Source organism: Simochromis diagramma, unplaced genomic scaffold, assembly GCF_900408965.1.
Source record: "Simochromis diagramma unplaced genomic scaffold, fSimDia1.1 OVJJ01000325.1, whole genome shotgun sequence".
Lineage (NCBI taxonomy): Eukaryota > Metazoa > Chordata > Actinopteri > Cichliformes > Cichlidae > Simochromis > Simochromis diagramma.
Window position 1 is genome coordinate 1233719 of NW_024387291.1, and position 27040 is coordinate 1260758.

Here is a 27040-nt window from a genome sequence, read left to right on the forward strand (position 1 = left end):
ACTCTAAAAAGTCATACCTTGATGACGATCAGCAAGTGCACAAGCATATGACCAGCAGGGGGCAGAAGAATCCAACAGTGCACGTGTAGACAATAAACGATGTCTTCCACACTTCTGCTGGTTCAGGCCACCCGTGCTGCAGTTCCCATTATCCTTCAGCACGTCCGCGAACCACTACCGGCACACCACCACAAAGGACCGCCCCAACGGTGCACTGATACCTTAGCCACGTGGGGGCGCCGCCACCAAGAAGAGCGGATGGGATGCACCCCGCCAGGTATCGGTCCCTGACCTCACCAGTTAGACAAAAGTGCTGGTAAACTGGTTGATGGCATCCACTGTCATAACCACTCGGCACATCAGAGAGCCGAAAGGCCACGAGAGCAAAGCGTTCTGTACCGCCAAGAGGGTAGGCCCAGCATGAAGCTCTCTGCAATGGCTAATTGAGGATGTAGATGTTTGTGACTGACTCGTGTTTTGTGTAGTTGACGACAACATGGATGACCAGAGTGTTTCCCACCAAGCCACGACACAAACGATGCCATAAATGAGTGGGTGAAATTCCAGCCAAGCCAGGGGGGATCCTGGTTTACTTTTGGTGCAATTTTGACACGAGCTGTTAAGGACAAACGAAGTGTCATCTTGGTTGAAGCTGTGAAGCGGTTCGGAGGGAGTAGAAAGGAGCAGGAAATGAGAGTAGGAGGGGGCAGAGGTGTTGCTCCGTAGCTGTAGGGACTTCCTGAGGCAGCAATGCAAACTGGACGAGCTCCATCGAGGCGTTAACGACTATCAGGCAACAGTTGTGGTAAGCTCACATCAGTAGAAGATCAGCAGCCCTACAGAAAGCAAAGTTAATTAATTTAGCACACTTCATGTGGACATGAAATATAAAGCAATTAATGTATTAAAGGTGTATTCTAATATTTTGGAGATGACCAGTTAATCAACTCTTCCAACAAATCAGCCGTGTTGGTTGTTCGTCCACTGAAATGTGTCTGTAAAGCTATAAAGTTTCTTCTGGGACCTTTTCTGAGTTCTGTTTTCAGTTTCTGTTCGAGCAGATCTGTTGTTGGAGAAAATGCTTCATCCTTTGTAGCATCCTTTACATCAGGGGTCCCCAATCCCAGTCCACGAGGGCCGGTGTCCCTGCAGGTTTTAGATGTGTCCGTTAGGGGTGCAACGATACACAAAATTCACGGTTCGGTTCGATACTTTGGTGTCACGGTTCGATATTTTTTCGATACACAAAAATGTTCATGCATTTTTAATTTGTCATTTATTAAAATTATAAATATATATTTTAACTCAAAAGTACAGTTTTTAAATTTAACCCTAACCCTTGTGCGCGTTTTTTATTTTGACAGCAAATGCGTACCTGCGGACCACTTATGTGCAGCCCTGTTATTTAGCGCTCATATTGCAGCCACAGAATTCTTTTGTCCATGAAACCATAAAGCTGCACTTTCTTTTTGCCTTATAGTCTGATTTGTCATAACTTCTCCGTTTTGTGGTAAGCTTTCTTTGGCTGTCACTTCTTCACCCCGACCTGTCTTATTTGGCTCAGCAGAACTAAAATATATATCGTGCTGCTTTTACACATGCACTCACATAGCTCAGCGATTCTCTGCGCGATCAACCTCACATGTTTAAGCTTGCTGCGGGAGTTTCACTTGTCTGTTTGCATGTAAGCTAACGATTAAGACGATGTCAGAGGAATTGGTGCACAAATTATCATCACTCACAGATCAGTGCTGTCGCTCTCTATACACAGTTCACACGTTGCAAAGTGAAAGCAAAAAACAAGCGCAAATTCAAAAAAACCTCCAAAAACTTTTTTTTTTTAACACTGAAATAATTTGAGTTTTTAAGATAAAGGAGGAAGTTGGAGACATTTTTGAAAAAGTGTAGTCTATTCAATGCTCTTTTCTAAAAATATTACATAGTCTAACTCAGATGGGCAATAGTGAAGTAGGAGCCTTTTATTGTTGATTAAAACACCGCAACATTAGTGTCATGGCCAACTTAAATCAAACTAGAATCCACAAGTAAACCGATTTCAGCTGCAAACTGTTTTAAGAGTATTGTGGCTTCAGTCAACTAATGTTGATGTACTTGATTGACATTTAACTGTTCATCCACTGTCTAAAACAAGCCATTTCCTTTAAGGCCTCTCTTACACCCTCAGGAAAGGGCTAGGGGATGAGGGGATTAACAATGATAAGTTCAGGGGAGAGATAACGAGTCAACTATACTGTTATATCACTCCAACAAAGGATGTCAACAGACTAGAATCTGCTGAAAAGACAAGAAATGGTTAATCAAAGAAAAACTTCACTCTCACATAGGGCACTGGCTGCTCACTACTAGCTCAAACACAGCGCTAAACTCATCGTCAAAGCACATCACTACACAAGCCTCTGCAGGCTGGGAAACAAACACCTAAGGTCACCACAGTACTGACACTGGCGTACACCGAGGAGCTCTTCACAAGCTTGTATCCAGCTATACACTGGCTCCTCAGGAGAAATGGGCGGCAGCTGAACCTGTGGGAGCCTGCTAGGGTTATAACAGCCACCCTCACTTTAAGCCAGCTTTCTTCTGTTCATTATAAACAGGTTGAAAGAGCAGGCGATGGCTGTGTTCACAGCCAGAGCTGTGAGCATGAGATGACCATATTAACGATGTCCCCACATATTACACAGATAAACAAGCAGTAAACACTGTCCTAAACCTCACTGTGCACAGCGATTACTTGCACATGCATTGGCCACAAGGTTTACAAATTTGGGCCATGTTTAACATGAGTATCTAATTTTAACAGTATACACCAATGAGGCTTAATATTATGATCACTGATAGGTGAAGTGAATAACACTGATTATTTCTTGTCCCACCTGTTAGTGGGTGGGACATATTAGGGAGCAACTGAACATTTTGTAGTCCAAGTTTATGAGTTAGAAGCAGAAAAATGGGCGAGCACAGGGATTTGAGTGAGTCTGCAATAGGGATGGGTATCGTTTAGGTTTTATCCGATACCGGTGCCAAATCGGTACTTTTGAAACGGTGCCGGTGCTCAAACCGGTGCTTAAAGAATGGAGAACACAAAATTGGTCCAAAAACCTCTCATGTTCAGCTGGTTTTTTGTAAAAAGATAACAATGTTAGCCTTTTCTGCAGCTATGGGGCATATATGGTATCACTCTTGGCTGGAAGCAGTGCTTAAACAATGGAAAAACACAAACTTTGTCCAAAACCTCTCATGTTTAACTGTTTTCCACTTTTTCTTTGGTCATTTTAGCCTTTTTGGCCAGGGTGAAGGGAGTATCTGCCATCAAACAAGAAGACAGCTGCATGTAGCTATGATGATGTTTGCTAATTCACCTTACATGCATTAATGTAATAACGTGGTTAGCCTACGCAACGTAAATTACACACTAACATTAAGCTACTCACGCAGAGAAGAACGGCTGCTGCTGCCATCATCATCCTCATCATTTCTGCTACACTGGCAGGGCTAGGGGCCAGGACTCTCCTCTTCGGGGTTTTTGGGGGATATTGCTAACTCCGGGTCAGATAACAGGCAACCCACGCACAGTAGATGCGCTCGGTGTGAGGTCTCGCAGCAAGCTATCATACGGCGCATTTCTGGGCTTTTAAAAAAAACGCTATGCGTCGCCAGGTGTTTCATCGGATTTGAGGTGTTACCTCCTTTGACAGTATCACAGTATCAGCTTAAAGCACTTGTTGCTGCTGAGTTTGCATATTTTGCTGTGAAGTACATCCATACTTTTGACCGCTTCGCCTTGGGCATTTTTAATCTGTAGCTCTGCTCTAACAGAACGTACGTACCTGGCTCCGCCTACTATCCTCGGAAACGTAAAATGATTGGCTAGAAGTGTATCACAGCTCAGGAAAAAAAAGCACCGAAATGTGCGCTGCTTTTCGGTCTGGTTACTACCGTTTATGTCAGAACCGGTGCCATCATGGCACCAGATACCGGTACCCATCCCTTAAACTGCAGCTCTTGTGGGGGGTTCCCGGCTTGCAGTAGTATCTATCAAAAGTGGTCCAAGGAAGGAGCAGTGGTGAACCAGCAACAGGGTCATGTGCAGCGCATGAGGCTGCATAGCTGCAGACCAGTCAGGGTGCCCGTGCTGACCTCTGTGCATTCATGAAAGCACCAAAAATGGGCACATGAGCATCAGAACTGAACCATGGAGCAACAGAAATACATGGCCTCTATAGCTGTGCCCTCTTTCAGCAAAGCAAACATGTTTCAGGACTGGTTTAAAGAGTACAACAACATGTTTATGGTTGAGAAGCTCCGAGGCCCCACCTCGCAACTTCCAGAACTTAAAGGATCTGTTGCTAGAATCTTGTTGCAGATACAGCACACCTTCAGGGCTCCAGTGGAGTCCATGCTTCAGGGCTGTTTTGGTATCAAAAGAGGGACCTGTGGCCTGTGGTCATAATGTTATCCCTGATCGGTATCTGCATGAGTGTGTGTATACACTGTTACTGTAACTTGTTTATATGTAAACAAGGTTATAACTTTTCATCTTCCACTTTCACAGTTGCTAATCTTTTTGCAGTCATGATTAACATTGCTCATGTTGACTCATTGTGAATCATGTTGCTGCATCTGTGGGAAACATAAATGAACTTTGGGAACATAATGGCTCCTTCCACACTAAAACTCTGTCTCGGTTATTTTTGTTTAAAAAAAAGAACCTCACTCCTCTCCACAGTGACGTCCTCCTAAACTTACATTACTCAGAAAATCTGCCAACATGTGCGTAGATGCTGAAGTCCAACGTAAATGGACTACACTCTGTTAATATCACTAATGGCACAGGAGGATGAGTGTACTTAAGTAGTATTTGCACAGACCTAATGGAAAAGCAGAGTGTGCCATGGTTAGCAGGTGTTTCTACATTTTGGGAGAAAAACAGCAATCAGACTGCGTGAATGTTGTTCTTCCAGCAATCTGAACTCTTAACTCTATAAATATGTTTAAACAACAAACAGAATCATGTATATGGGGCGATCGTGGCTCAAGAGTTGGGAGTTCGCCGTAAGGTTGCCGGTTTGAGCCCCGGCTTGGACAGTCTCGGTCGTTGTGTCCTTGGGCAAGACACTTCACCCATTGCCTACTGGTCAGAGGGCCCGGTGGCGCCAGTGTCCGGCAGCCTCGCCTCTGTCAGTGCACCCCAGGGTGGCTGTGGCTTGCCATCACCAGTGTGTGTGTGAATGGGTGGATGACTGAATGTGTAAAGCGCTTTGGGGTCCTTAGGGACTAGTAAAGCGCTATACAAATACAGGCCATTTACCATTTATCCTCCCTAACCACCAGCAGGATCTCAGATAGTGTTGTCTGTTTGTCATAGTTGTGTACTGTTTGACAGTTTACGTTATTTCAGTGACTTTTCTATTTCAGGAAATCCATCCATCTAATCATCCATCCATTCCTCCATCTGTCCATCCATCTTTTTAACTACTGGGTCATTAAGGAGGCTGAAGCCTATCCCAGCTCTCATTAGGCAAAGGGCGGGGTAGACCTCGGACAGGCCAGAAAACAGGATTAATCTGGTACACTAGTCTCTTTCTTTCTGTAAAAAAAACATCTGTATCTGCAAAAATTTGTGTTATCAGTTTCATATGAGCCTGCATACATTTTGGACAGACTTTCTCATTAACCTGTTTTTAAATTGAGGGTATTTGCTTTCCTCTCCTTTAAAGGTAAGAAGTGTTGGAAAACGGGCACAGGCCACATCCTCCAGACGCAAGAAGTCAGAGCGTAAAATCACCCGGATGGTAGTTGTTGTTGTGGCGGTGTTCATCTTCTGCTGGCTGCCATTCTATGTTCTCAACATTCTCAACCTCCTTGTGGTCCTGCCTCGAGACTTCAGGGGCCTCTACTTCTTTGTTGTTGTTCTTTCATATGCCAACAGCTGCGCCAACCCCATACTCTACGGATTTCTGTCTGACAACTTCAAGAGGGGCTTCAGGAAGGCGCTGTGCCGCACGTCGCGCAGAGTGAACAGCAACGACAGAACCGGCATCGAGGCCCAGAGGCCCACGGAGGAGTGGGGCGGCATTGTTCTCCGACAGCAAATAAGTGAGGGAATCACTCACGTGCATGGGAAAGAAAGTAGTAGAAATGAAGAAGAGGAGGAAATAGGTGGGATAGAAGGTGCCATACAGATGAGAGAAATCTGTAAGACATCACAGAATGGGAATCAGAACGGAGTAAAAGAGGACTCAAGGACACAGGTCACACAGAGGGGTACACGTGACCAGGGTGCAAGCTTTGATCCTGCTGAGGGAGTGTCCTCTTTGGCCAGTAAGAGAAGTAGGTCACCTGAAGAATTCCTGGACCAAAACTCTGTGCTTGATATCAGCTACCTGTAACAGAAATTTGCCCATTTTCAGTGGATTTGGGTACCTGCTGTATTACAGCGTCTTTGAAGTTGGTTTTAATACCAGTTTATGGTAACAGTCTGGCATCATTAATGCAAGTGTTTTGCCACAAATTAAAAGGGTAACAACTTAATCTAACCATGAGAAACTATAGCGGCAGGCACAATAAAACCTGAAGGACACAACAAACACACAAAGATGCCTGAATGACCACTGTTTGTAAGTATTGCTGTTATTTTGAACCAGACTGTTACTTCTGAAACTTCTTGTGCTGAAATGGCTAATGCACTAAATGAATCATGCCCCAGTGGGAAACCACAAGACTAATGACCCACTGTGGAATGAAAAAATGTCAGCTGTTTACTTTTATTGTGTTGGCTTTTGAGAGCAGCCCACAAAGATAATTAGCACTGTTTTCAGAAAACACGCCTCTCAGTCAGGCTTGTGTGCATCATTTTCACCTGAATTAGCGTATATGCGTGGAGATCAACCAATTACTTTTCTTTTTTAAGGTTAACTAAAACCATGCTTTAGGTCGCAGCTTAAGAACAAGTGCAATAATAAATATACTTGCTAGTGACCTAAATAGACTGTTGTTAAAAATCTCTACATTAATTGTGATTTTTATTCAACTTTGAATGTTTAATGAGTTTAATAAGTTAAAGTGCAATTTTTGTTAATTTTGTAAAGCTATATATTTAGAGTGCTCAAAAATAAAGGAACACTTTGAAAGCACATCAGATCTCAGCTGATAAGGACTGGGTAACGTGTTAGAGATAAAGAATACCATATCAATTGATGGAAATTATCAGCCTACAGAGGACTGAATTCAAAGGCTCTGCCAAGCATAGGACCAGTCAAGAGTATTAATTCTGTCAGGAAACTGCCTGCATACTCTCACTGCAAGAGGAACCCAGGACCTACTGCAGCAGCGTGGGGGCTGACAGTGGGTCCAAGGATTTCATCCTGATACCTAATGGCAGTCAGGGTGCTGTTGCTTAGTCTGTAGAGGTCTGTGCATCCCTCCATGGTTATGTCTCCCCACACCCACTGTGCCATCATGAAGGAGCTGGACTGCATCTCTGTTAGGTCCAGGTATCACCTCATGCTACCAGTAGTGACACTGACACTTTCCAGGTGCAAAACCAGTGAAAAACAGTCCGCAAAGACGAGATTCCTGTTTTTGTGCCTGCCTCATTGTTACCCCTCTAGTGCACCTGTTGTTAATTTTATTAACACCAAAGCAGCTGAAACTGATGAACAACCCCCTCTGTTGCTTAACTAACCAGATCAATATCCCACAAGTTTAAAACCTCATGTTGTACTTTGATTAAAGTGTTCCTTTAACTTTAGCATAATGAGCAGCATAGTTTTCAGCATTACACAGTGTTAGTTAGTGTAAAGAAACTGAGTCACATTGAAAAATTAGGACGTTTTGTCATTTATTGTGATCTTGGTGTTTTACGTCTTGTTTAAGTCTTTTTTCCACTATCAGAACTTTGTATTATCAGTGATGTTTTTAATGCTATGGTGAAGTATTAAAGCCAAGTAGTGACAGTAGGCTAAATAAATGTTTACTGTAACCACCTAGAATGTTTAAAAAAAAGAAAGAAAAGGTATTGTATGAAAAAAAAAAGTCATGTAACTTACTTCACAACATATGGACATGTATATAGTATGTGCCTAACATATGTATGTAGCATGTATGTAAGTGTCACGCCGTCATAACGTGCTCACCAAAAAAATGCTTAAAACCAATGAAAAACCGTTGGCTTTATTTCACAATGCAAAATTAATTAAAGACATAACAGATGTAACAGATGTCTGTTCACATTAAACATTTCAGGGTTCACCGAGACAAAGTTAAATTCTGCACCAGTTTAACTTTGAAAAAGGACAAAACATTGCTGCCCTCTAGAGGTCCACATACTAGAGGGAAGGCGGTTATTTACAAGCCTCAGCTCATTGCTAGGAGAAAGAAGCATTGCAAATATTTCAGAACATGTTTTTAATCCCAACATTTAATGCAGTTTGTAATAATAATTACAAATCTGGACAGGTTTTTTGTAACGGGGGTGTGTTTGAAAATAATGAACTTTTGTATTATATAATTTTTTTTACATCCATCAATTATCCCAAAATTCTTCCACTAATCTAACTGTCCACCTTTACTCAGGAACAATGTCTCCAATCCACTTAAGGTAAGGCGGGTTACCCTGGTCAATAGGCAGGCTGATGACCTCAGCCACCTCATAGGGATGGTTAGAGCTGTGGAGGACAATCCATTATGAGTCAAATAAACAGAGAAAAGCCAGTACTTAAAACTGTGACTGCATGAATCATGACATAATGGAGCAAATGATGAATGCAATGTTCTAGTGCAATCTGTTTTATGTGTTGAATATTAAAACAAACTTACCGGACATATTCAGCAAGAGCGGGTACCTTGGAACTTCTTGTTTTGATCATCTAGATTTGGAAAGACACTGTGTCAAACAGGACTTCAGACATACTACCTTTCCATTTAATCAACTTCATGAAGGAGAAAGCTCATGCTGAACAGTTTAAAATATAGTTTGCCATGTTCTAAGAGACCATGACCTAATATGTCACAGTAAGCAGACAAATAATGGGATCTATCCTGAAACCTGCCTCTGCACATTTTAAAACATGTTGCAAAGCAGTACTGCCATTCACTGCTGTCTTCACAGGTGCATTCACGACTTACTTGCTTTAAAAAATATTTATATTAAATACTGAAATGTTGCCCACAGCTGAGAATGATTATCAGTGCTGTTCCCTCTAACAGTGACTACAGAAAGTAGGACCGAGTCTATCTACTAACAGCTCATATTGACAGTCATTTAGTCACAACCTAAGCTTAAAAACTATAGCTCTTCTATAGAATAATCTTATTTCCAGGTTCAATTTTCTGTCCTCAAGTTACTCTAGAAGTGTCTCGGATTACTTTTTTGAACCATTGCCCCTCCTTCACGTCCCATTCTGCAGCAGGTTTACTTCAAGGACCTCTGTTTATTTAGTAGCTTTCATTCTCCCCGATTGTGATACATCTCCCATCCCTGTTTGCTGTGAAGTATTCCCGGAGCATGATGCTACCACCACCATGCTACATCGCAGGGATGGTACCGTAGCCAATAATCAGTGCTTTGTGTTCACCGGTAACAGAATTTGGACTTAAATGCAAAAAATATTAGAGTTTGTCTTTTTTGGTTTTGCTCTTACAAATCGTTTGGTTGAAGTTTAGATAATAGCATTTACTTATATTGTTTTCCATTGAACTACTCAACCAAAAAAAACAAAAAACAAAACTAACTGTTGGAGCTCAGTTGAGCCACCTTTCAAAAGGTTTCACAATTCTCTCCTGAGGTCTTCTGAAACTCTGTTGGAGGGACAGAGTCTTGATCGCCCCTGTAACCAAGTACCAACATGATTTTGTGACTGATTTCACTCTTGGAAGAGTCTCTGTGGTTCTTAACGTCTTCCATCTCACAATTACCGATGCTGCTTGCTGTGGGGAGCACTCAAGACTTTAGAAATCGGACAACAACTTGGAGCATCACATCAAAGGGTCTAAATACTTCTGTAAATTAGGAATTTTTTCTTTTAAATTATTTCACTAATAAATTAATCTATATCCATAATAGGATCTGAAATAATAACAGTCTTGCATTACATTTTGCCCCCAAGACATACAAATGGATTTTAGCTGCATCTAGGCAATATATAACAGTACCCAGAAAGCACTCACCAGAAGCACCTCATTGTCCTCCTCAATCTTCCCCTGCCATTCATATCTGAAGGAAAAGCACACAATTATTTTTGGTTATTAAGTACTAGCTTCAAAGGCAGGAAGACCTCTGCTAGTTAGAACAGTATAAATATAGTCTATAATTTACAAAAAACAACACTGGCAAAGAAAGCTCAGTGCAACATGATACTAAAGAATAGCTAATGTGAAACATACATAGATTTGATCGCTGGGACAATGTTGACACAAGCTGCTAGCTTCTTTTCCACAATACCCCTGTGAGAAAGAATAAAAGAATGAAATGAGCACAGATGAAAAACATCTCATGGTCCTTGTATCCAGCAACTTTTTACTTGAACATGCACATTTGTGCAAGGATCCATCCTGCCTTGTATCAATGGTTCAGACTAGTGGTGGTCTAATAGTGTGGGGGATATACTCTGGAGCACTTGGCTTCAAAAAGAAATGGTTTAAACATCACAGCCTGCCTGAATATTGTAGCTGACCATTTCAGACCCTTCATGAAACCTGATGGCAACAAACTGCATCACAAACCTCAAATCATCTCAAGATGGTTTTACTGAACAGGTGACGGTGAGTTCAATGTACACAAGTGGCCTCCACATTCACAAGCTATCGATCCAGTAGAACACCTTTGGAAAGTGGTGGACCAGGAAATTTGCACGAATGTTCTGCAGCAACCATCTCGTCAACACAGGCCAAAATCTCTGAAGAATGTTTCCAGCAGCTTGTTCAATTATTGCCAAAAAAACAGGTCCAACCGAGTACTTGTAAGGTGTACCTAATAAAGTGTCTAGTGTGCATATATTATAAACAGAACTGTTATTGTGCCATTTGAATCACCTGGCTAAATCTCTAGCAACTGTGTCATTAGGACAGGTGACAAAGGCAGCAGAGTGTGTGCCTGATGTGTACGTCTCAGATGCCATGGAGAAGGCCCTCAGTCCCACGGTCCTCAGCAGCTGGAACATAAACAGGCTCAGGAGCACTGTCTGACAAGAGAAATGAATAAACGTTAGAGCAAAGCACGGTTTTTTTTTTTCATTTTACCTAACTTGATGAGCCAAGTGTTAGAGGAAATCGCACACTCACCAAAAGCAAAGCTTTTAAGGATCCACCCTGTAGTGTCTCTGCTGTGGGCAAACCAATGCGCATTGCCTGAGCAGGTGAGACACACGAAGCTTAGGCTTTTTTCCCCTTTGTTGTAATGTGTCTAAACAGAGTTACATAAGGTTAGTACTTGAAGCAGCTTGTCACACCATGCAAACACCATGAAAGTCTCTGTTAACTTCCACACTTTCGCATTCAACATGCTCCACTCAACAAATCAGACCATAGTTTAAGAGAACGGGCTGTAGAAATGCTGCAGCCGGTTCTCCAAACGTATATATTTGTTTAAAATATTACACAGTGACACTGCACGCTTGTGATGCTTAGGGTTTGAACTTGCAGGTGAGTTGTGTTTAGCATTGCACTGCTAGTAACCACAGTTAGCTGTTAGCTGCTGGGCGTCGGCAGAAGCTCGTGAGTGTGTGAAAGAGCAACACGGCACGGCAGACTCACTAAAACTCTCTGATAAGTTGTTCAGCTGGATTGCAAAGTGTTGCTATAATGTAAATTCCTTGCAACTTACCTTCTAACCGCAGTCTGTCACTGCCCAACCCCTACAGGAAACCTCCTGTAAACCTTCCTGTCCCTACCTTTCAAAATAAAAGCCCCTGACATGTATGTTGCGTGACAGCGGACTAGACGGAATTGGAATTCAAATTCACATTTCTGCATTTATTAATTTTTTTTTCTGAATTTCGGGAAAATAAATAAATAATAATTTCTAATTAGTTACTTTTCTATAATTTCTACTATCTTATAAGTTTAATTTCATCATTTACAAACACATTGGTTTTATCTAACACTCACACACAAGCATTTACCCCAGTGAATGCTTGTATTATATCCACATGACTGTTGCATGGCAAGCAGTTTAACTGTCAGATGATGGCTGTTCAGGTTTTGTTCCATGAAATAATAGTGTTTATTGATTATTTGACTGCTCATAGAAGTAGCTTTATGAATTGTGAAGTGTACAGGGCTATACTCTGCTCAGATTCATGTAGATGCTGTTTCACAGTTCAAATGGATAATGACCCAAAGAATACTGCAAAAGCAATAGAAGAGCTTTTTAAGGCAAAGAAATTGAGTATTCTTCAGTGACAAAGTCAGTCACTTGGTCTCAACCCAACAGAGTTACAGTCACTGAAGAAAGAAGAGAAGCAGAGAGACCCTCAAATATGTGAAGGCCTGGCAGAGCATCACAAGGTAGGAAACACAGCATGTGATGATGTTTGATTGACTGATTTTTATTTAAGTATATATATAAAAAAAAATCACATTTAAAATTATGTTCGTTTGGCCAGTTGCATCTGAACCTCTGAAAACCTGGTTTCAAAAAGTGGATGTAATTCCTAAACTCTTAAAGCAATACTTTTGTTAGACCCTTGAATTAATGCTGAACATCTGCAATCTGCAATTGATTGTTTCATTTAAAATCCACTGTGGTGATGTGCAGATTCAACACTGCAAAAATTGTGTATTTGTCAAAAATCCTCATAGAGCTAAATTTACACTAAGCTCATTTTATAGTTCCATGGTTTTGCATTGTTTGCTTAAGTGCACATCATGCTAAAACGCTAAAGTACAGGAAGTGCCCCGCAACAAAAGTCAGTCAATCAGGAAACTGCAAAAGGCAATTACATATGGACTTTTTATTTTAAAAAAATACCTGGACTTAAACTTCAATAACTTAACTTTGGGATTTGGCAAACAAACAAACAAACAAACAAACAAACAAAAAAACCTGCCAGATTATCTGAAATTGGCAAAAAGCATGTTTAAGTCAATGACATTTCTATTTTTTAATCACACATAAAGCATATGTCATTTTTATGTGCAGTTTTTTCATTACCTTTAATTTAGATGTAATTTTTTGGGAAGGTGTAGTTTATTTTACTTTGCTGTAAAATTTCCAATTTTTCATGATTTGTGTCTTTTTTTAAAACATCAGACAGAAACATGAAATTTTAAGCAGCTGCTCATGTATGTAACATACACACACGCAAATATTCCAAAATCTAGACTTGTGTGAAACGATCAGACATGCAATGGCAGCAGGCAGCCATATGATGGCAGCTTTTATTCAGCAGACAGCAGTATTGTTTATGATCAGCTCTGGTAGTTATAACACACACACACACACGCACAATAAATCAAGCCCTGTCAACAGGGTGCCAGCAATGTCTGCGATTGTGCACACAAATTGTGTTTGCTCCATGTGTGTGTTATTTGTGCTTGTTGCGTTGTTTCTGTGCGGATGACAGAAGGGCCAGTCTCTTTGATAATATTCACCACCTACTTCACACTTCGCCTGCCTTCACCCCCATTCTTGATTAAAGAAGAAGACAAGCCTGTCGCACGTGTCCACTGAATATCCACACACGCAGGCTCTTACCCATGCACACGCACTTGACATGCACACTTGGGGGGAAGCGGGGGAGACAGATTGAGCTGTAGCTGATGTGAGAGCTCCACCAGGAATGCTTGGACTTGCATAAAGACGAAGCGAGAGGCATTAGAGGAGCTTGTCAAGCTCTTGCAGGAGCAATGACGAGCGATGGAAGGAGGAGGGATATGTTGGTGGTAGTGGGAAGGCGAGGGGTGGGTGGGGGCTGGTTCCCATAGAAACTGTGCAGTCAGCACATCTGTACGTGTTGTGTGCTGTCCTCTCTCATTGGCATCCCGCGGCCTCTCGCCAACACAGCTGGACATGACAGCGCGCGCTCGCATGTAGAAGACACGCAAACACACGCAAACACGCACATGCAGTCATGTACGACTGCTTGCCCTGACCTGATTGCCATAGCGACAGATACCTCAGCCTGTGTGAGATGTTATCTTGGTAGCCCATGTGAAACAGTTCATATTTGTTTGAGTGTGAAACAGAGAGGGAGTGTGAGAGAGATAGACACCAGACACACAAGTTGCTACGGGCATGGTGGGGTGGGGGGTGGTGTGGGAGCATGTCTTGCTCCCTCCGTTTCTTCACCAGCTTTTATCCTTCTTTTCTCTCCCTTTGCTCCCATCTCCCTCTGTCTCTCTCCCTCTGTCTCTCTCTCCCCGGAAGCATGAGGAGAATCAATATGTTTTCAATTTGCAGCAGAGCCTTCCTCCTCTGCATTCTAATCAGCCTCCGCTGGCCCTTTAACTTCCAGAGAGAGACAGAGGAAGAAACAGAGAGAGGAAGAAGAAGAAGCGGGTAAACGTGGACTTCAGCTAAAGCTTTCTATATGCAGCTACGAAAAATCTGCGAAACATGTCTTTGCAGTTTCATTGCAGACCACACGAGGTGGACAAATCCAGGCTGTCTAAGGTGCGATTTCTCACTCTTGTCTTTCATCTCCCCTTAAACCTCTACAAATCCACTCAGCATTGTGGAATAATGAGGAACAATGTAACATTTACAACTTTATTCAGCATCGACCCAAAGTTGGTCAATCGGTCAGTTAAACTGATATCAGTCATGTTGCTCAACCTTCATCACTGGCTGTCTTTGCATCTTTCTACTTAATGCAACTGCTGACATACCGGTAAGAATATCAATCCATCCATTTTCTTCTGCTTTTCCAATTAAGGGTCTCGTTTGCACCCATTGTGCATCGAAATAAAGAGGAAATCTATCAATAAAGGCCAAAACTCAAACCTCCATCCTTATAGCCATCCATCTTCTTATCCAGTTCAGGGTGGCTGGAACCTATTACAGCTGCCATAGGGTGAGAGGTGGGTACACCCTGGACAGGTCGCTAGTCTGTTACAGGACTAACGCACAAAGACCTTCAACCATCTATGACCAATTTAGAATCAACAGTTAACCTAACCCCACTAATTGCATATCTTTGGACTGTGGGAGGAAGTCAGAGTACTCAGAGAGAGAACCCAGGAGACACAGGGAGAACATGCAAACTCCATACAGAAGGGCCAGATGGTGGAGTCAAACCCCAGGATCTTCTTCCTATGGGGTGACACAAAAATATGGCAATAATAAACTGTGTATTTTGATTTACACCATGTCTCTTCCATCATTTGTAATGGTTTGCATTCAGGCGCTCGCTACAGAAACAACACCACACATCTGAGATGTATTTGTCCCCACTGTATTTATTCCCGTCTTGTGTTGCATGTTTGCACTTGCTGTAAAGACAAAGCCGGCCAAAAACTGCGAATCATGGAAATGTAGTGTTTCCTAAACACTTCACAGTTGCACGTTGCTAATGATTGCCAGATACATATACCTCCATTAATAAGGAATTTTTAGCCTTGTGATTCTTTGATGTTTGTACTCGGTGCACATCTTAGTACTTTTGCTTAAGCCGTGTCTTAGATATTTTTCTAGCAAAGCTGCTGATTATTTGTGCTGATAAATCAGCGGGGACAGCTTTGTACTCAGCCAAGCTTTGGATGCGCTCCAGCTGCTAGTCACCTAACATTGTTCATGCAGAAAATGAATTGAAAATGAATTTCATGGAACCGAGGGAGCCCAAAATAACCCGCTATGCAACTTTAAAGGACGGGCTGTTTTCTTTCTTTCTTTTTAAATGCTCGCATTCCTGCACAATAACTGTGATTAAAGCGAAGGATGAACAGGTGACAGCGGATGAGGCGCCGTAATCTCCGTGTAGGCTCGTGTTCTTGGACGAGCGTGCTGTTTTGTCAGTATCATCCACACTCTCGAGGACTCGCCAACACGCCACCACACCGCAAAAACAAACACACTCCAACAGGAAATCAGAAGTAAGAGTGGAAAATTAAGAAAGAGAAAGAGGGGGCAAAATGCTCTCTTTCTGTTCTCCTCTGCCCCCGTTAATGATGACTTCTGCAGAGAGAGAGCCACCCTGGGACCTTCCTCCTTCACCCAGGAGATGAGAGGAGAGAGAAGTTTCACCTCACTAACAGCAGGGTCTGCCGAGACAATACCTCAGAGGACTGAAGATCCACAGCAATTAGCCCGTCTCTCCCTTTTTTTCCCTTCATCACGCCCATCCCTGCACTTATCTGATTATTCAAAAAGCACCCGTGGCTTAAGGATGGATGGCATACATGTTCTCCGGTGATTAGCTTTTTGACCCATAGCCCCGACTGCGGATGCGAGGCTTTTTATAGGTTATGAGTCACTCATCATCTGTAAAAATGTTGATTGCATAATGCAGCACTCCAGTTAAATTGCTAATTCATGCATGAAGATTTCAGGCACAAATAAACATGCGTGCAGTTTGTACACTGAGTGGAGAAAAAAAAGCGTCTTCTCACGATTCCTTTATTTTTACTTCTGAGGACTGAGATCCCAGTTCACGAGAGCAAACCTGTGTTTGTATTTAACACCAACTCTCATATCCCTGCAGTTAGAAAACACTGATGAGATTAAAATATTAAATTCAGGCAAACTTTGGGGATCTGCAGCAGATTCCACACAGTTTTCGACCCATTTTAATTCAGCGTGCAGGACTTCCTGTGATCTTAATGATGGTCTAATGTGTGAATGTCTGAAAATGAAACAGAGTATGGTTTATTTAAATGATTGGACTCTGGATGTTTCCCCTGTAAATGATAACAATGATAATATTGTTATGCCCTTTTTACTCCCCAAAACACGAAGAAGAGGTCAAAAAGAAGAACAGATGGACAAACAGATGTGGATGAGAAACTTTCCTCTGCCTTTCTTTTTTCTTCGTCGCTGCTGCATGAAGCTCCTTACATCAGCTCTGGGGAGAAGTTCACCCAGGTTTTGTGTCATTTTATTTCCTCTCTTCTTCACTCTCTTCCTCCCTCCACATTGCTAATTCACCAGCCCACCGCCTCCCTCTGTCTGCCTGTGACTTTGCTCGTGGCGCTGGAACAGAGCAGAGGAGGAACTTTCAAAGTAGGCCAGGTTGCAGCAGGTAACGCAGAGTCATTCATGCAAACTGGAAGCTTGTGATGAGAACGAGAGGAACAGGACACCCTGGATCAGCCTTGGGCAACGAGAGGCAGAAGGGAAAGAGGTGAAGGGCAGGGGGAAAGAAAAGCAGGAGATGGGATAGTGGAAATCTTTGGGGATGTTGCCAAAAAGAAATGTATAAAATGTGTGTTAAAAAGGAGAAAAAAGTAGAGATGGAAAGAGAGGAAAGAAGGTGGCTGCATTAGTCTCAATTTGGTGTTTACAAATAAGGCACATGGATGCACATTTTTGAAAAATACTTGTGCAGAAATTAGTTTATTTCATAAAAAATTTTGGGGGTTTTATGAGAAAATGTGAAAAACGGATTTCAATATTTTAAATACAGATGTTTTAAAGACTGAATTTCTTTTCATTTAAGCAAATTCATCAAAAACTCCGAGATGTGCAAAATTCTCTTTGATTTTGTTTTGTTTCCAAGGAGACATTTTTCTAACGTGGTCTTTGGCACTCCAGGCTTTCTGAAGATTGTTCACAGGGTTTATTTGGACATTGACTGCTTTTTCCACATTTGTTTACACATGACCAACTTGAAATTTTAGCTTTAGGAACTTTATTACTAGAAAAATATTGCAAAAAAGAATCACTTTTTTCCCATTTCTCCAGGTGAATCTATGAAAAATGCTAAAGGTAACAGTTTGACAGACATACAACGGTATTTTCACACTACACTGTGAAAAAGAAAGAGCTGTCAGTCAAAACCTGCCACATTTCAGCACGTTATGTGGTGAGTCCTTAAAAATATTTACAAGAGAAATGGCCGGTCAAAAAAAGTATTTACAGCAGAGAGCAAACTGACTGGCAAACATGTCCAGATTTACTCTGCGTCTCGCCCTATGGCATCTAGGATAGGCTCCAGATAAGTGGAAGAGAATGGATGGATGGATTGAGTACAGTATCTGAAAGTCATTTTCGTAAGAAAAAGGAAAAATCTAGCAAAGACCTAAAACAGCACCTGAGATGTGCATCTACTGTTCACTGAAGCCTCGTCAGAAACAGGCTCAGTGGAAGGGAAGCTGTGAAGAAGCGCTTTCTAAGAAACCTGGAGAAAATTACACCAAAACCTGGACTGAAAATCAGTGGCAACAAGTCTCATGGAGTGATGAATCCAAATTTGAAATTTTTGGTTTATCTGTCAATATGTACAGAGCAGGTCAGGAGAGAGGTACAACTCTCTCCTGCAGCCATCTATAAAACATGATGGAGTCTCTGTCATGGTTTGTCAGAGATGATTATAAACACAGAAAAGTATCGTCTAATTTGATCCACTATGCAAAGGAGAGTGTAGATTGGCACTGGCTTCACTGTTCAGCATGACAATGATCCCAAACACACTGCTGATATAGTATCTTGATAGAGATGCAACAACAGGCAGCCAACATCCAAAGAAAAGCTTTAAATGTCTTTCAAGAAGCCTGGACAACTATTCCTGAAGATTACCCAACGAAATGAGAAGATAGCTTTTGCCAAAGAGAGTTCAGGCTGCATTGAAGAATAAAAACATTGACTTTGAAGCTTTACTGCATTTTCATTTATGTTTGCAGATCTCTGTAAAGGGGAACTCCAGGCCTCAAGGCCGGTGTCCTGCAGGTTTTAGATATCACTCTGGATCAGCACACCTGAATCGAGTGATTTGTTCATTACCAGGCTTCTGGAGAACTTCAAGACATGCTGAGGACCTAATTTAGCCATTTAAATCAGCTGCGTTGGATCAAGGACACATCTGAAACCTGCAGGACACCGGCCCTTGAGGCCTGGAGTCCCCCCACCCCTAAAAAGTATACGTGTACCTATTTCCTATTTTCCAAGCAAAGTATAAAGAAATTTAAAGAATAAAAAAATTCTTAATTGTTTTTCTAATTCAGGATTGCAGGGCTGAGCCCTATACTAAGCATTATAAGGCAAAAGGCAGAGTGCAGGTCAACAGTTCAGACTGACACATTCACACCCACAGCCAATTTAGAATAATCATTGTGATTTACGTGCACGTCTATGGGAGGAATCCATGCACAGAGGCACAAAGAACATGCAAACCCCACACAGAAAGGCCCCAGCCCACTGGTGGATGTGAATCCAGGACCTTCTTGTATTGAAGGCAGCAACTTCAAATACCACACTGCTGCCCAGGGGTTCAACAATTTATTCTAATTAGTGGACTTCATTTTCAATCGCACTTATATCATTAAAAAAAACATGAATCTAGAGAAATGTCAGAACTCAAGGGAAAAGTCCCAAAACCAATACTAATTATTTGTAATCCTGGGCTCTGTAGAGACACTGCATTATAATCAGATATGATTCTATAGTCAGGGGTGCACATAAGTGGACCAGATAAGAAGCTGCAACGTGCGTTCGCGTACATATAAAAGGCACTGTTTTTGTCCGCTGGAGTGGGATTTTCACGGCACATTCTGCACCACATCTCTGTGTGTTCATCCTTTTTTTGAAGCCAGCTCACCACCTGCAACCACTTTTCCAAGAATACGCGCTTGGGGTTCGCACTCCTTCTGACATTTCTTTGGAGGTGGAGGAACACCAAAGTAATTGCTTAAAGGAGCTTCTTCGACATCTTTAAGAGTTCTAAACAAATGTCTGTCCTCCTCCAGAAAATCTTATGTACGCAAACGCGCGTTGCACTTCTTATGCAGGATTTGCTTATTTCAGCGAGACAAAGCTGCATCACGTGTTATCTACATGTACTCCGATAACATGGCTCAGCAGAAAAAGAGTCTGGGTGCTAAACTGGCCTGCGTGGAGGTCGGACCTGTCACCCACTGAAGACATTTGGTGCATTATGAAATGAAAACAGAGGTTCAGCTGAAATCCTGTCTGGGAAGAATGGGAAACATTTGTAAAACTACAGAGACGGTTTCCTCAGTTCCCAATCAGAGTGTTGTTAAAAGAAGTGAAAAAAGATGTCTTTGAACCAGCTGCTTCTTTTTAAGCCATCAAACAAAAAGGAAACTTATTATTTTATATTTTCCACTCTCATAAAACCCACTTCCAGATGAACCGAATCAACTTTCTTGGAAATTCCTTGTACTTTATACAATCCAGTACTCTAATAATAGAGTTTAGATGATTTGCAGAGGAAAATTTACACAGAAAGCAAATGTTTTGGAATCAGGGTCACATTAAAGCACTTTAAATGCAGTGTGCATCCCTCTGTACCCATCTGCTATTGATTGAGATCATAAAGTCAGCAGGAAAGTGTTTACTGAGATCATACATCAAGTGAGCAATGGGGTCACTTTCCCCACAGAGAATCTGAATTCTTTTTGCAATCAAAGGAGTCACCCTCTTCTGAAATGGTAAAGAAATACATTTGAAAACATTTTTAATCTGTCTTTATATACAGTTTCTGGTTTGACTTTTTTATAGTGGATTATAAGAACTGTTGATATAGCAACGCTGATGTTGTCACTTCTCTGGTTAAGTCCCAGTACAAACGCATTGGGACGTGGTTAGAGATCAGTTGTGCAGCCACGATTATGTAGATGTGTAACTGTGATCTTAATGTTTTCTGATTAGGCTGTCAACCTTGCAAGATTTTGGTGCGCATAAATGCAATAACGCGTGAAAGAATTTAGCTCCTGCGCCACTTTCCGAGTGACCAAGCCCAGAAAAACAAGTGGACGTGTTCACAGTCTAGACCCTACCGCAATGTGAAAACACACTAAGACTTTGATCTCCAGAATCTGAAGACACACACATGTACACAAAACGCAGTCTTCATTAACTGGCAAAAGGGACAAATCTTTAGATTTATGCTGGATATTTGGTGCCGCATTGAATCCGTTGCTTGGCAGAACAAGCTTTGATCTAAAGGTCTTTTAAGATGAAAATGCCAAACTGGAGTCGGCTGTTGCCTGTGCAGAGAGGGTTCATGAGATGCAGCAACAACAATGCAGTAACAATGCCGTGCTGGTCATGATTAAGGGATTTTCTGTGCCGCTCCTCTCGTCTCTGGCCATCAGTAACCCGAGTGCAGCAGGGACTTGAGGCTGTGGCTGGATGAGAGGAGAGGAGGAGGAGTAGAGTGGAATGTTAAACATGTCCTCTAGACCCCAGAGGAGGAGGAGGGAGGGCGGCCAACATGGCAGACTGCTCGCTCTGTGCCTCTATGGCTCAGTCTCTATCCCTCTGTATCACTTTCCCTCACTTTCTTCCTCCCACTCTTATCTCTTGTTTGGAGATTTTTTGTCTTTAATTTGGAAACCGTTCATACTTGTCACCCTGTGAGTTGCTCTGAATCGCTCAAATTTTGTTTGTCACTCTTATTGTAATTCTGTCAGTGTACCAGCTGTTATTAGGCATTAGGATTTGCGTCACCAAATGAGGTAATGCTCATTCTATTCTTTCAGAATGATTGAAAGTGCAATACCATAATACCTTGCTGTTCTTTCTGAATGGGTCAGGAAAGTTACATGCCTTAATTTAACAAATCACAATTTCTTTTGCACAGTATTATATTATTAACAGGCCTCCGAGGCAAACTTTAACCCAGTAGAGATTAGACTGCAGTGATTGTTGTAACATGATTTAAAGAATGGAAATAAACTAAATCGCAGTCACAACCTGATATCACGTATGTTTGCTGTTGATGCTGAGCAATTTCAGTTCAATTCATTTTTATTTCTATATCATCAAATCACAACAACATTAGTTATACTGTAAGGTAAAGACAGTGCAAGCAAGTACTTGGCAACAGTGAGAGAGAAAAACTCCCTTTAAACAGGAAGAAACCTCCAGCAGACCAGGATCAGGGAGGGGCAGCATGTCATGACAAAAGACACATTGTGGAAAAGAACAAGATATTAATAACCACATAACACTTATAGTCCTGCTATAAACTAAATGTTTACATTTAGTGGTAAAGGCATGGTTTTACATTTTGGGAACTAGTGCAAGAAAACATTTGCATATTAACAGGATTTCTGTAACTTTGTCACTCAAAGCAACCATGCCCCTAGCATGCGTTGTTCCTTAATACAATTTAAGAATGTCAGCTATATCAAAACATGCATCAGAATTTCTGCAGCAATTGATCAAAGTGTGTGTTTTGTGACATAGTTGCAGATAAATGTGATTTGGCTTTAATACTTACAGACAACTCACAGTCCAGGCTGAAAAAAAGTCAATTTTGCTAACAACTTTTTCAAAAGCCATTTTCAGTCAGTCATATTGGAAGTGTGGATAATAAGAAGTGCCCCTCGGTATTGCTGCTACTATCCACACATTGAGAATCAAAGATCACAACAGACTAGCGGCATAAGACCCTCGAGGAGGCAAAAAGAACCCGGTGGTAACAGAATTGCAAAAATCTAAAAATCTAGACCAAAAAAATCTAAAAACTGTGTTTAAAAATAGAAAAAAATAACGATCATGTAACTTTAAAGACACCGTGAAGGAAACCACTTTGAAGCATGGAGCATTGTGGTTTGGTGCTGCTTCGTTACCTCAGGGCCTAGATTGTCATAGAAACGGTTAATTAAAGCTCGTATCCAGACATTTTACAGGTGAATGTCAGGGCAGCAGTCCATGACCTGAAGCTTAGGAGAATCTGGTTGATGCAAATATGCAGTGACACAAAGTACACAAGCAAATCAACAACAGAACGTTTGGAAAAAGGAAAAACTGTTGTGTTTTGGAAATGTCAGAGTCCTTACCATAGACACATTTAGATGCACTGGCTTGGAGACAGCTGTTTCATCAAGACTACTGATGGGCAGCTGCAGCTCAGGAGGTAGAGCTGGTTATCTACTAATGCAAGGTTCTGTGGTTCGATCCATGACTACTCCAGTCTGCATATCAAATAGTCCTTAAGCAAGATACTAAACCTTACAATTGCATCCACTGACATGTGAATGTGATAGTTAGGAAGCACCTAACGCCATTAATACACACAACCTACTCAAGGAAATGCCCTAATGGGGGTTGTCACTGTTGAAGCTGATCATGTACAGTTATTATCCCGTGTGTTCAGTATTGATATGCAGATTACACTGATCAGTCATAACATTATGACCATCTGCTGAATATTGTGTTGGCCCCACTTGATGTCAAAACAGCATTGACCTGTTGAGGTATGAATTCCATTAGATCCCTGAAGGTGTGCTGTGATACCTGGCACCAAAATGTTAGCAACAGATCCTTTAAATATTGGAAGTTGCGAGGTAGGGCCATGGTCTGTCCAGCACTTCCCACAGATGCTTGATTGGATTGAGATTTGGGGAAGTTGTAGGCCGAGTCAACACCTCAAACTCATTGTTCTGCTCCTCAAACCATTCCTGGACCACGTTTGCTTTTTGGCTGGGAGCATTATCCTACTGGAAGAGGCCACCGCCATCAGAGAATACTGTTTCCATTAAAGGGTGTACAACAATGCTGTAACAGTTTTTAAGTAGCTGGTGCAGGACCCAAGATTTCCCATCAGAACATTACCCGAAGCATCACACTGCCTCTGCTGGATTCCCTTCTTCCCATAGTGCATCCTGGTGCCACGTGTTCTCCAGGTAAGCAATGCTCATTCAAAAGAAGATGTGATTCATCAGATCAGGCTTCCTTCTTCCATTGCTCTGTGATCCAGTTCTAATGCGTGTTAGCACTTTCAGGTGGTCAAGGGTCAGCATGGGCACCCTGACTGGTCGTAGCTATGCAGCCTCATAACAAACCGCAATACTTTGTGTATTCTGGCACCGTTTTAACAGAACCAGCATATTTTTTTGGGCAGTTTGACATACAGAAGCACGTCTGTTGGATTGGACCACACAGGTCAGTCTTCACTCCACACATCATCAGTGAGCCTTGGGCGTCCTCGACCATTACGCTGGTTATTTTCTTGGACCACTTTTGATAGATACTGACCACTGCAGAGCGGGAACAACCCACAAGAACTGCAGTTTTGGACCCAGTCATCTAACAATTACAATCTGGCCAAGGTAAAACTGGCCAAGGCATATCGTTATGTTTGATAATTTTTCCTGCTTCTAATTCATCAACTTTAAGGAGAAAATGATTTCTCGCTCCCTAATATATCCCACCTCCTAACAGGTGCCATGATGAAGAGATAATCAGTGTTATTCACATCACCTGTCAGCCACATAATGTTATGCCTGGTTGGTGTATAACTATTTGTGTCACTTGTACCAACACATAGACAATCAGGTACATTATATTTGTCTGTAACTCTAACTTGGATGAACATCAGACCAGATTATGTCAGTAATCGGTTCAGAAATCCTGGTAATACCAATGGTTCAGTCATTTGTTGTTACATATGTAGATTGTACAGATTATGAAGCTAAAACCAGCAGCTGGTTTGCTTTGGTAAAAGGCAAAGGCAAAAAAACAACCCAGGCTCTCAAACAGCTATGTAACGTGTTGTTTGTTTACTCCATAGTAAATCAGAGGTATACTAATGCAGTGGATTTCCAGAGTAGAACATAAGCTAACGTGGGGCGCCAGCACTGTTGCATGCATACTAAAGCTGTAGACTTTGACAGGAGCACATAATCTATGGACTGTCTGTGGAGAAAGACAAAAGAAGCATACTGGGCATGTCATCACCCACAAATGGTGCAGGCAGCTGCAGGGGGATCAGCAAGAAGGTAGAGCTTCCCTCATTACATCCAGATCTGACTAGTGCTGCAGTGTATGGCCTTTCAGCGTCTGAAGTTTTGACATTTAATTTGAGAATCCCCAACAGGCAGCTTATTATAATTTCAAAACTGGAACCGTGTCAAAGACCATTGCTCCAAGTTTCTTCTGCAGTAGTGTGTCTCTGGCATCACCTGAAACATGCTGGATATATGTAGAAATGTATATATAGGTGGAACCATTTGCTACACTGTATATACATTCACACTAATCTTTTAAATGCCTTTTTCAGGCTTTAAAACAGTTACAGCCCTTTTAGCTAACGCTGCAGCAAATAACTCTACATATAGAAGGGTCACTATAAAAAGTCTTAATGTACTTACAAATCATGAAATGTTTCATATGGCACTCTGTGAGCTAGCCTTTGCACCACATAGCTCAGCTGTATCCATCTGAAAGTTCAGAATTCATCTCACCTGAGAAAATTCTGGTTAGAAACCAGGATTCATTGACTGCATGGGTGTGTTGGACAGGCTTCTTGCATCAGTTTGTTCTATTTCTCCAATAAACCACATGGGAAGCCATATTATATGCAGTAAATCACTATGGTAACACTGAAGACGGTTGTGAGGTTCAGTGAAACATTACCTGAGGTCCAGATTAGCAGACAGGTAGAGGGCTAGTCAGGACCAACATGTCACTCAGAGTAACTGTGCCCCTAATAATGTATATAATGTATATAGCTGTAAATTCTCATGTGCTTTAACATGCTAGTTATATAAAAATATGCCTTGATGAACCTACAGTATGGTATAAAAATCTTTGGTGACTACCTACAGGAGTTATTGATTTTCAGAAAACTTGACCTCTGACCTTGACCTTGAGGTTGAGATCACTGAGATTGGAGCTCGTCCGAGAATTTAAGAAGATGCACCCGTGGTATCAATTTGTTGACAATCATGGCTGACGGGTAGAAACTCATACCCTGAAGATTCATGGTGGAGGAAATTTTGTGTGTTTGCGTGGATTCTCTCTGGATTCCCTGGTTTCCCCCCACAGGCCAAAGACATGCAGTTGGTATATGACATACTCGTTACATTACTCTCATGTTACTCGGTAAAATATCTGAAGCACACTGTCTTGTAATCACCAATTAACAACAGAAACCTGAGGCTACAACCCCACACACCAACACAAATCCCTAATGAGGACACACATCTCTAAGATCTTTCTCTTAATAGAATACAAAGCTGACCGCACAAAGCAAAGATGAAAACCAGCACAAAAGAGCGATCACCACAGTGATTCTGCTTTAGAGACATGAACAGGGAGAAAGGGGGGCTGCAGCCCGACTGTTCATCTGCTTGTTATCTGTCGAAGTTCGGGGTCTGGCTGCTGCACTCAGCTTTCTTGTTGGCTAGCTTCGCGTTTGCATGCTGTTTGTGCAATTGCATGCAAAGAACCAAAGTTGTGTTAGCAACATACTGCAGTTGTTTCCATCATGGATGCAGATTTCAACTTTACCATTTATCTTGTCCTTTTTTGCAATAAAAATAAATGTTCATATCCATGCTCTGGACTGTGTCATTATTTTCCTCTGACATGCGAACTGAAATCAGCTGATTGTAGGGCAAATGCAAGAACCGATGAGCGGGATCAATATGCAGGTAGACTAACAATTCCAAAGAACTGGACTACTGGGAACTGGTTTTCTGCAAGAAGCAGTTCTTGATTCTCATCCCTAGTGTCTGTGTGTTAGCCCTGGGACAGACTGCCAACCTAGGAGGGTGCACTCCTTTCACCCTACGGCAGCTAGGATTGGCTCCAGCCACCCTGGTGACCCTGAATTAAATAAGCAACAGAAAATGAAAGGATGGATAGATGATGGTTGTTCTGCTGCAGATATAAACATTTTGAAATGCCCCAAATCAGACAATTAAAGAAGCATATTTACAGCCTTGTGCAAAAAACTAATTTGGCCTTTATTGATAGTTTTCCTCTTCATTGCAGTGCACAATGGGAGAGTTTTTATTTTTGTTTTTCTAACTCATCTAACTCATCCATCTGGATAATAGCATTGATTGGCAGGTGTTCGACACTGGCAGCTTTTAGCTAATAGAAGTCTGCTGGGCTTCAACTCTGCTAAATTAGAGTCCATGAACCCCACCTCACTAATGTGTTTGTGCTCTC

At 41.8% G+C, this 27040-nt stretch overlaps 2 protein-coding genes across 4 annotated transcripts; one reads left to right on the forward strand and one right to left on the reverse strand.

Moving 5' to 3' along the window:
• Positions 1-5245: 5245 nt before the first annotated feature.
• On the forward strand, positions 5246-8078 carry LOC120716441 (somatostatin receptor type 3-like). Its single transcript, XM_040003986.1, has 2 exons — positions 5246-5588; positions 5739-8078. Exon 2 carries the CDS (start codon positions 5811-5813, stop codon positions 6408-6410), a length of 600 nt encoding a protein of 199 aa, XP_039859920.1. The 5' UTR covers positions 5246-5588; positions 5739-5810; the 3' UTR covers positions 6411-8078.
• A 99-nt stretch (positions 8079-8177) lies between these two features.
• Positions 8178-11953, reverse strand: LOC120716442 (protein CutA homolog). 3 transcript variants are annotated; one of them, XM_040003987.1, is made up of 7 exons: positions 11843-11953; positions 11302-11422; positions 11053-11201; positions 10405-10464; positions 10189-10234; positions 8839-8888; positions 8178-8687 (listed from the first exon to the last, which is right to left on the reverse strand). In XM_040003987.1, the coding sequence occupies exons 2-7, from the start codon at positions 11362-11364 to the stop codon at positions 8588-8590; spliced, it is 468 nt and encodes a 155-aa protein (XP_039859921.1). In that variant the 5' UTR covers positions 11365-11422; positions 11843-11953; the 3' UTR covers positions 8178-8587. The 3 variants fall into 3 exon arrangements, with proteins under 3 accessions (XP_039859921.1, XP_039859922.1, XP_039859924.1); XM_040003988.1 differs by having other exon boundaries at positions 11302-11367; positions 11843-11904; XM_040003990.1 differs by lacking the exon at positions 11302-11422 and having other exon boundaries at positions 11843-11906.
• Positions 11954-27040: the final 15087 nt, after the last annotated feature.

Excerpts from the sequence above, each read along its gene's own strand:
- LOC120716441 (XM_040003986.1), top strand. The coding sequence starts at position 5,811 with ATGGTAGTTGTTGTTGTGGCGGTGTTCATCTTCTGCTGGCTGCCATTC.
- LOC120716442 (XM_040003987.1), bottom strand. The coding sequence starts at position 11,364 with ATGCGCATTGGTTTGCCCACAGCAGAGACACTACAGGGTGGATCCTTA. Across the intron at positions 11,202-11,301 it reads CCTTAAAAGCTTTGCTTTTG|ACAGTGCTCCTGAGCCTGTT; the intron begins GTGAGTGTGCGA and ends TTCTCTTGTCAG. Across the intron at positions 10,465-11,052 it reads GTTGCTAGAGATTTAGCCAG|GGGTATTGTGGAAAAGAAGC; the intron begins GTGATTCAAATG and ends TCTTTCTCACAG.